This window comes from Amaranthus tricolor, chromosome 10, assembly GCF_026212465.1.
Source record: "Amaranthus tricolor cultivar Red isolate AtriRed21 chromosome 10, ASM2621246v1, whole genome shotgun sequence".
NCBI lineage: Eukaryota > Viridiplantae > Streptophyta > Magnoliopsida > Caryophyllales > Amaranthaceae > Amaranthus > Amaranthus tricolor.
The window spans coordinates 11,141,732-11,151,801 of record NC_080056.1 but is presented as its reverse complement, the minus strand read 5'-3'; the positions used below and the strand labels follow the sequence as shown (position 1 = coordinate 11,151,801).

The 10,070-nt window shown below is 30.7% G+C and overlaps 1 protein-coding gene across 1 annotated transcript; it reads left to right on the top strand.

Moving 5' to 3' along the window:
• The first annotated feature begins 2,395 nt into the window (after positions 1-2,395).
• LOC130826179 (ubiquitin-60S ribosomal protein L40) lies at positions 2,396-5,085 on the top strand. Its single transcript, XM_057691743.1, has 5 exons — positions 2,396-2,677; positions 3,765-3,851; positions 4,006-4,108; positions 4,657-4,723; positions 4,824-5,085. Exons 1-5 carry the CDS (start codon positions 2,575-2,577, stop codon positions 4,848-4,850), a joined length of 387 nt encoding a protein of 128 aa, XP_057547726.1. The 5' UTR covers positions 2,396-2,574; the 3' UTR covers positions 4,851-5,085.
• The last annotated feature ends 4,985 nt before the right edge of the window (positions 5,086-10,070 follow it).

Sequence of the window (10,070 nt, the reverse complement as noted above, 5' to 3'; positions counted from 1 at the left end):
GTTGCTACTTTGGTGAATTTGGATGTGATTAATTAATCCATTTTGATGTGTATTTATAGAACTATTATTCGCTAATAATAACAACGAATAAATTAATGGCTAATTTGAAAAGTTAGAACGACTAGTTTTGAAATAAACTGAAAAGAAGTCAAAAAATTCAAGTAATTTGTTCGCTGTTACTAGCAGGGAACAAAGGAGACTTGATCAAATAAGGTCAAATCTTTATTCGTTGAATAAACATGTTGACTTTTTTTTTACGAGCATTGTTTTGTTCGCATTTACTAGGGGTGTTCAATGGGTCCCCCATTTGAGCCTGTATTTGGCCCATTTTTAAAAGGGCTTGGTAAGCGCTGGGCCGAAAGCAAGTCGGGCCAAAAATGGGCTCTATTATAATTAAAATGAAGTTGACCATAAAAGGGCTCAATAAGGGCCGGGAATGAACCTTTGTAAATAGCATAATTAATGTATGATTTAAATATTATATAAAAAGACAATGTCAAAGAAAGTATTAATATTTTTTCAATTTAATTATTATAAATAATAATTTAATTGTTATAAATTGTTAAATTAGGAGTAAAGTAATTTCAGCAAGTCTTGTATAAGACCATTCACCGTGAGACAAGCTCCTACCAATTAATGCCTTTTTTTAAAAGTTTAACTAATTAAGTAAGTTAAAGACTCATATTAAGCCCTCTCATGATGAGAAGGTCATAATAAAGAATTTGTCAAATAATTTTTATTAAAAAAGAAAGCCCAACCCATTTAATACCTATATAAAGTTTTAAGGGTCTTATCCAATCCGGTCCATATTTACCTTAAATCCGACCTGATCCTTATCTGGCCCATTGAACACCCATAGTTGTTACTAACAGCAAACAGGACCAAAGCATAAGCTTGGACAGAATAACGCTTCTTTGAACAAGTTTTTCCAAGCTTACTTTGAATTATGGCAAAATGTTAAAAAACTACCTAGTATATGCCCCATTTTACAAAAAACTACCTTAAATAAAAATTTTCACAAAAAACTACCTTATATAATACAATTGTTTGCAAAACACTACCTTATAACGGATTGTGGCTTTTGACCGCTATCTTTAACCGTTGACCCGCATGTGAGACGCACGTGATGCATTACTGTATTTAATTTTTATTTTTATTTTTTTTTAATTTTTGTTTTTATTTTTATTTTTATTTTTATTTATTATTATTATTTTTTTTAAATAAAAATAATAATAATAATAATAAAAATTTAAAATAAAATAAAAATAAAAACAAAAATAAAAATAATAATAATAATAATAATAATAATAATAATAATAATAATAAAATAAATAAAATAAAAATTTTAAAAAAAATTTAAAATAAAATTATTTTTTTTATATTTTATATGTATTATTATTATTATTATTATTTTATATTATTATTATTATTATTATTATTATTATTATTATTATTATTTTTAAAGAAAAAAAATAATAATAATAAAAATTTAAAATAAAATATAAATATAAAGAAAAGTAAAAATAAAAAAAAATACTAAATATAAAAATAAAAAAAATTTAACAAAACTAATTTTTTTTTATATTTTTTTATTATTATTATAATTATTTTTTTTATTTTTAATTTTAATTTTAATTTTATTTTTATTATTATTATTATTATTATTATTTTATTTTTTTTAATTATAATTATTATTATTATTATTTTTTTAATTTTTGTTTTTATTATTATTATTATTATTATTATTTTTTTTTTTTAAATAATAAAAATAATAATAATAAAAATTTTAAATAAAATAAAAATAAAAACAAAAGTAAAAAAAATAAAAATTGGTTTTATTTTAAATTTTTTTTAGAATTTTTATTTTATTTATTTTATTGTTATTATTATTATTATTATTATTATTATTATTATTATTATTATTATTATTATTATTATTATTATTATTATTATTTTACTTTTGTTTTTATTTTTATTTTATTTTAAATTTTTATTATTTTTATTATTTTTATTTTAAAAAAAAATTAATAATAATAATAATAATAATAATAATAATAATAGTAATAATAATAATAACTATAATAATAATAATAATAATAATAATAATAATAATAATAATAATAATAATAATAATAATAATAATTAAATACAGTAATGCATCACGTGCGTCTCACATGCGGGTCAACTGTTAAAGATAGCGGTCAAAGGCCACAATCCGTTATAAGTTAGTGTTTTGCAAACAATTGTATTATATAAGGTAGTTTTTTGCAAAAATTTTTATTTAAGGTAGTTTTTTGCAAAATGGGGTATATATTAGGTAGTTTTTTAACATTTTGCCTTGAATTATTTTTTCTAAATACGCTTATTTTGTTCAATTATTCACCCAAAATTTGCTTTCCAAATCACCAAACAGCCCCATTAGAAAAAGCCCATGAAGTCCTAAACCCTAACCCCATCACCAAACTCTATAAAAGCAAACGCAGAACAAAGTAAATTCATCGCCTTCTGCCCTATTTTTTACCTTCAACAAAATCACGTAGAGAAGAAAGAGTGTGGAGGAAGGTGTTTGTCAAGATGCAGATCTTTGTGAAAACCCTAACAGGGAAGACCATCACCCTTGAAGTTGAATCTAGCGACACCATTGACAACGTCAAGACTAAGATTCAAGACAAGGAAGGTATAATTCTTTTTGTAATTCATGTTTTTTAGTTTTTTAATTTTTATTTCTTTGTATTGCTTTGTTTTTTCTCTAACGATTTGATGTATCGGCAGTTGACTTTGAAGTGATGATGAATAAAGGGATTGCATTTTTAATTGTTTGTTGAATTTTGGATATTTGGTATTGATTATTTTGATTTGAATTACTTATTGATTATTTTGATTTGAATTATTTATTGATTATTTCGATTTGAATTACTTATTTGATGGAATTTTACACTAGTTCTTTTGACATTTTTAATGACAAATCATCCTGATGTGTGGTAAAATTTAATAGGGCTAGAGTTTTGTGATTTTAATTTACTTTTGATTTAATTTAACTTAATTTACAAATTACGGTGGTTGATTAGAAATTTGTGGTTTAATAAAGTTGTCACTTTTGATGAAATCATGACAATTTACGACCTCTGTCACATGAATTTATTTTTGTATTGATTAAGTTGATATAAAGTACTTGTTTGATGAATTCTATACTATGGTTCAGAAAGTTTGATTGTGTTGGATGTTCTTCGAAAGGATGATACTTGAATTTGTTTGCATGATCTGGGAATTAGGTATAATTATCTTGATTTGATGTACTTAGTTGAATAAAGTTACTTTTGTCTTAGTTATGTTTTGTGAATACTTATGGTTAGTTTTCAAAAGTGGGTGTTTGTCTTAAACCTTTTTCCATGGTTGCATTGGTACGGATACATTGTACTTCCTTCGTTTTTTTAATTGTACCAAAATCAAGTTTTGTACTGTTCATCATTTTATGATATTTCATGTATTGCGGCTATTATACGAGAAAAAATAGTCATGGCGTCATTATAATATCAAATTTTTATGACTTTATGTCGTGTATAAATCTAGATAAAAACAATCTGTTAAACCCATTTGATCGTGTAAAAAGGTGTTTGGATAGAAGTAAAAAATCAGAGAAAGTATATCCACATTTTTGTATTGATAGGCACTCCGTAATTCGGTTTTAGCTTTGATGCACTGTTCATCTTTGACGTTTTGTAATATTTGTGAATCATTACAAATTGAGGGTTTTGTATTGATAGGCATTCCACCTGACCAGCAGAGGCTGATCTTTGCTGGAAAGCAGCTTGAAGATGGCCGCACTCTTGCTGATTATAACATCCAAAAGGGTTATTTTCTGATCTTCTGTGTCACTTTTTTTCATAATAATTCATCTATCATTGAAAATTTACCCTTAAAGTTTGCATTTTGCAATGACACACAAATGCCATTAACTTTTTAAACATGTTTCTAAAATTTATGATCTTCTATCGACAATTACAGAGTCAACCCTTCATCTGGTTCTGAGGCTCCGTGGTGGAATTATCGAGCCTTCTTTGATGGCCCTTGCTAGGAAGTTCAATCAAGACAAGATGATTTGTCGCAAGTGAGTACTTCGAGTTCCACTTTGTTTCGTAGCATGCTATAGATTGACATTGCCCCTGCTTCCCTCTTATATTTGTGTACACGAGACATAATTTTCTTTTTCCCTCTCCGCCCCTTGCTCTTTGCCTTCCCCTATATTGTCTCGCCTCCTTCTCCCTTCTGAATATTGAGTTAGTTTATCTATGGTTTAGTCACAGAATTGTTGATGTTTGCTTTGAATCGAAGCATACTCCTCTGTCCTCTCTGATTTGAATCAAAGAGATATTGACTTATTTTTATGAAAGTAATGATAATTAATAAATGAAGAGAGAGAATGAATGATGTGGATGAAATTAAAAGAGAGTTAAAATGTATGGATGAGATTAAAAGAAAGTAGTGGGCTATTATCCAAAAATAGAAATGATGCAAATTAATTGGGATGGACCAAAAATAGAAAATACTGCAAATTCAATGGGACAGACGGTGTATAAGTTTTTAGCATGGGTTAACCCTATACAATGCGTAATTTACCTCTAACAATGTCTTGTTGGTTGGGTGGTGATCTTGTAGATGTTATGCGCGCTTGCACCCTCGTGCTGTAAACTGTAGGAAGAAGAAATGTGGCCACAGCAACCAGGTACTCTTACAAAATCAGCTTACAAACAAATGAGCCAGTTAATACCCGATTTTGCTCTTGTTTTGGTTTTGATGATCCCTTTGTGCTGATGGTTTTGCAGTTGAGGCCAAAGAAGAAGATTAAGTAGAGCGATCAGTTGTTTGCAGCTGATGCCGGGCAGTGGCTTTCATGGGGTTGGTGCTCGGACCTAGCTGTTTTACTATGGCTCCTAGAGCATTTATTAGTTTAGTTAGCATATTTATCTTCTAATAAAGGCATATTTTCTCTATATAAGTGCCTTATTTTTGTCTGGAAATATTTTTATTGCCTTGATGGAATTTGGTTTTATGACTTCAAACTGAAGATTTGGGTTATTGGACATCTATGGCTTGGATCCGTTTTTATTTTGCTTGTAGGTCTCTTGCATTATTTTGTTTAGTAAAAATTACTAGAATGTAGGTATTAAGGATATAGTAAGTAAGCTTACATAAATACAAATTCTTGTTTGTGACAGACGGTCTCTTACCATCAATAATTGGGTCGATTTATTATATATTTTTAAAAATATTATAAGTAAGCATTAAGAGTGATGTAAGTAGACATTTAAATTATTGAAAGTAGGCATTCATTGAAAGTAGGCATTAAGGATACGATAAATAAGCATTAAGGATAATGTAAGTAGGCATTAATAATACGGTAAGTAGCATTAATCTTTATTCGGCTGGGATTGAGATATATTTTTCAAAGAGACGGTCTCTCAAGAAATTAGCTTTTCCTAAAATGATATACTAATTGGAATGAAAGTTAAACTCGTGACATTAGCTTCTAATACTATGTTGACTCAACTAAAAATTTAAACTTAAGCTGATAGTTGCAATTTGTGTTTTATTATCAATTACTCTTATGAGAGACCGTCTTTCGATGAGACAATTTTAAAACAAGATCATAACCCATACTTTGTATTGATTAGACTATTTAACTCATATAAAACGCGTTTTACAAATAGACTGTTTCATATAACAATTTATGCTTTGTTATTATTTGTTTTTGTTCAAAGGTTTTTTATGCAGTGAATTGCAATTTTGATAATTTGTATTTAAACCTTTAAATTTTTGAAAATTCGAACAAAATAAGCTTTTCTTCTAAAAATATTCTCAAACCAAGCATGAGAAAAACATATTTCCCAAAATAAGAAGCTCCAGTCCATTCCTAAGGTGAGTTCAATTGCTGTTAGTAACTGCGGCCAATTATTAAAACTGAGTCAAAAAAGTCGGCCAAGCAATCGCCCGCTCTTCCTAACAGGGAGCAATTGCTTTGACTTTTTTTGACTGTTGTTGAGCTTTTGCATATTGATGCGAATATGGGGTTGAATGATCCAAGAACCCGTTAATTCCCTCAAAAAACTATGTCAAGACTAGTCTTGACACAATGAAGAACACACACAAGCCTTCTGTTTTGTATGAAACAGAAGGTGGCTTGGAATAGTTCTATGTCGTGGATAGAGACAATTGACTTTCACTCAGCCACTGGCCTCTTCCTCACACTCAAATTAAGATTCACTCTCTTAATTCTCGTGGAAACAACTGAATACCCTCTTTGCTTCACTCACAAAGAAACCACTCAGGATTATAATTGCACACAATTACTTGAATGAAAATTCATTAACCAAATTTGACTTTATGATACAATGAGGATGTCCCTTTATATAGGACTCTAACGGCTAGTTTGGGACATCTAACAAACATAACTAACCCCGTGCCTAATTATTAAAGCGCGTGCAAAACAAGGATTAAAAACAGAAACATAAAAGAGGCTTATTTACAACTGATCAACCTTTATCAAGGAACTGGCGAGCACACGACCTTGCAGCTATTCTTGTGGGCTCTGTGAGGACTCTCCGTATTACCTTTGAGTCTTGGCTTCTTATTTCATGTATGAAGATGCCATTCTCTGAATTTCCACGCTCATACATGCACCAGGCTAGACTCTTCATGGCTCGCAAGGTGGGCTGGCAGACAGCTCGATGTCTTTGTTGTTCTGCTGTTTGCTGTCTTGGGAACAGGCTTCTGTTCTGTCTGATGGTTGTTAGGAGACCTTCTATTGTTCCCTCCCGGTCTTGCCATGCTTCTAGGTTCCTCTTTACTCCAGTTTGAAGGTGATCCTCTTTAATCTTCAAGCAAAAGTTCGTAAGTTCAATAGGTTCAATAGGCTTAGCGAGTGCATTGATACAATTATGCTCTTCTTGTTTTGACTTTTTTTGACTTTTTTGACTGTTGTTGAGCTTTTGCATATGTAATGGCCTGTTGTTACTAACAGCGGACGACTGCTTTCCCATATACCTTAATCAAATTTATTGTTTGTACATGGCCCGTTATTAGTAACAACAGGTGATTGCTTAAACTGAGTTAAAAAGTCTGTCTAGAAAACGTCCGCTGTTAGTAACAACGAACAACACCCTAACTAGGTTTGGAGATTTACGTGCTTATTTTGAGAATTAAGTTTCCCCATACTTATTTGAAAATATTAAAAAAAAAAAGCCATTTGAACAAAAATAGTCAAAATTCAAGCTTTTAGCAAACTTTAATCCCAAAATAAGCGCCATTGCCTCTAGAGATAGGTTTGGTATATACTTGCTGCTAATAACAGCGAAATAAGGCAGCGACTGAAATTAAGTCAAGTGTTTGTTCGCTGTTAGTAACATCGAACAGAGACTTCGGTTAAACGTCAACATCTTTGTTCGATGTTACTAACAGCGAACAAAACCAAACCTGGTCAAAGTAGGTCTAACCTCTGTTCGCTATTAGTAATGGAGAACAGAGGTTTGACTCAGCTTTGACCAGGTCTGCTTTTGTTCGATGTTAGTAACAGCGAACAGAGACTTGACTATTTTTTTGTTCTACTTCCTAAGTTCGCTATTACTAACAATGAACACATACCGAACCTAGCTTATGAGCCATAGACGCTTATTTTGGAATTAAAGTTTTCCCAAAGCTTGGATTTTGACTATTTTTGTTCAAAAGGCTTATTTTTTTCAAATTTGCTACCTATTTTAGGAATTTTTAAAGCATTTTTGCTTATTTTGCTCAAAATTTCTAGATTTTCATAGGTGAAGCCCACTGGGTTTTGGGCCTCTGGCATCCCTGCATTGCTTTCAAACCCAATAAGAATCAGCTAGTCTCTTGAGAGACCGTTTCTTTGAGAGATGTATCTCAAACCTAGTCCATTAAAAGATTAATGCCTACTTACTTTATCCTTGATGCTACTTATGTATCCTTAATGCCTACTTTCAAGATCTTAAATGTCTAGTTACATCATTCTTAATGTATACTTACAATATTTTTAAAAATATATAATTGACTGGCCCAATTATAGATGATCTCTCAAAGGGATTGTCTCTCACAAGAATTTGTGAGTAGGGCTGAACAGAGTTTCGTCTAAACCGTAAACCAAACCGTAATTTAAGTATTTGGTCTGGTATACGGTCTAAATGGTCCGGTTCGATTCTTTTTTTAAAAAAATTTCAGACCAGACTGAACCGGAAAACCGTAATAATTCTGGTCTGGTGAAAACCGTAAACCGTAAACCGGAACCCGCATTAATATATGAGAAGGCCCAAGTTTAATATTCTGTCTGGCGACCCAAGTACCATTTTATTTAAATGTTAGTGCTTAAAAAAAGTGGAAACCCTAGTTCTTTGTTCTCAAGAGAAAGCAAACGGCGCTCCTCCCTCCTTCGACATTCTGTGCTTAAACCTTCAGGTATCAGTCTTCTCCATCTCAACTTGCTTCTTTCTTGCTTTCTAATTTATAGTTTCTTTCTAATTTATAGTCTCCATTCTTCAATCTCCATCTCCATCCACGCAACTGCAGTCCGCAAGCCCCAACTCCCAGCGATTGACGGTTCTACCTTCGGCCCTTCAAATCTCAAGTGCAAATTTTCACCACAGAATCAAGTGTAGAATCTCGTAATGTAAGTATGTTGGTTGATTTTTTTATTTTTTAGGGTTTTTTTGTTCAGTTTTTGTATTTCGAATTTGAATATTTATAAGTTGATGTTTTGATTTTTCCGATTTTTGGTTGATATTATGTTGATATTTTTGGATGGAATATATGTGAAACAAAATATTTAGTTGATATTATGTTGAATGTTAATATTTTGGGTAGAAATAGTCTTTGAAATGCAAGAAAGTGCTCTTTTAATTATGTAGATGGTTGATATTGTTTGGTTGATATTGATTGAAAACAGAATATTTGGAATATATGTGAAATAGTCTTTGAAATGCCAAGTTGTAACTTGTAAGTATTGGTTGTTCAATTATAGATGTCGATGGATGAAACTTTTATAATTTGCGATGAAAATGAAGTGGATTATCAGGATGAAAATGAAACCAAAAAGGATGAAGCTATGAGCAAACAAAGGAGAAAGCTTGTGAAACTAACATCCGACATATGGGATCACTTCACCAATTTTACAAACAAAAATATGGAAAACAAATGTAAGTACAACTATTGTGGTCGTGAATATAAGTGAAATCCTAGTGTAAATGGGACTAGTACTTATAGAGCACATTTAAGTAAGTGTCCTAGATTTTCACTCAATAACAAATCAAATGCTACTCAAACACAATTGAGTTTTCAATCAAGTGTTAATGAACAAGGGGAACAAGAGGCTCACATAAAGAGTTGGATGTTAACTATCAGGCTTGTAGGAAAGGCTTAGCGTTCATGATAATTGTTGATGAACTTCCCTTTAGATTTGTTGAAGCCAGGGATTTAGGTACTTTTGCTCACGGATGCAAAATAAGTTTCTGGTTCCTTTTAGAATGACTGTTGTTAGAGATTGTTATGAGACGTTTTTGGATGAAAGGTTGAAATTAAAATCTTTTTTAAAAACTAATTGTAGGAGAGTATGTCTTACTACTGACACATGGACTTCAATCCAAAAAATTAATTATATGTGTTTAACTGCTCATTTTATTGATAATGATTGGAAGTTAAATAAAAGAATCTTAAACTTTTGACCAATATCAAGTCATAAAGGTCAGGCCATTGGAAAGGCAATTGAGAAATGTTTGCTTGCTTGGGGTCTTGAAAATGTGAAGACCATTACTGTTGACAATGCTAGTTTTAATGACACTGCAATTGCTTATTTTAAAACAAGAGTCAAAACGTGGGGAACTAGTGTGTTGAATGGAGAATATTTGCATGTAAGATGTATTGCTCATATCATAAACTTAGTGGTTAATGATGGTCTTAAATTAGTTACTGATACTGTTTGTCGAGTTCGAGGTGTTGTTAAATTTATTTTATCTTCTCCATCCAGAACTGAAAAGTTTTATAAGTGTGTTTCGGATGAGAAGATTCCATCA

What these genes read in the sequence shown, in the direction of transcription:
- LOC130826179 (XM_057691743.1), top strand. Translation starts at nt 2,575, where the DNA reads ATGCAGATCTTTGTGAAAACCCTAACAGGGAAGACCATCACCCTTGAA. An exon ending in TAAGATTCAAGACAAGGAAG is followed by an intron (nt 2,678 to 3,764) that starts GTATAATTCTTT and finishes TTGTATTGATAG; the next exon opens with GCATTCCACCTGACCAGCAG. An exon ending in GACAAGATGATTTGTCGCAA is followed by an intron (nt 4,109 to 4,656) that starts GTGAGTACTTCG and finishes GTGATCTTGTAG; the next exon opens with ATGTTATGCGCGCTTGCACC.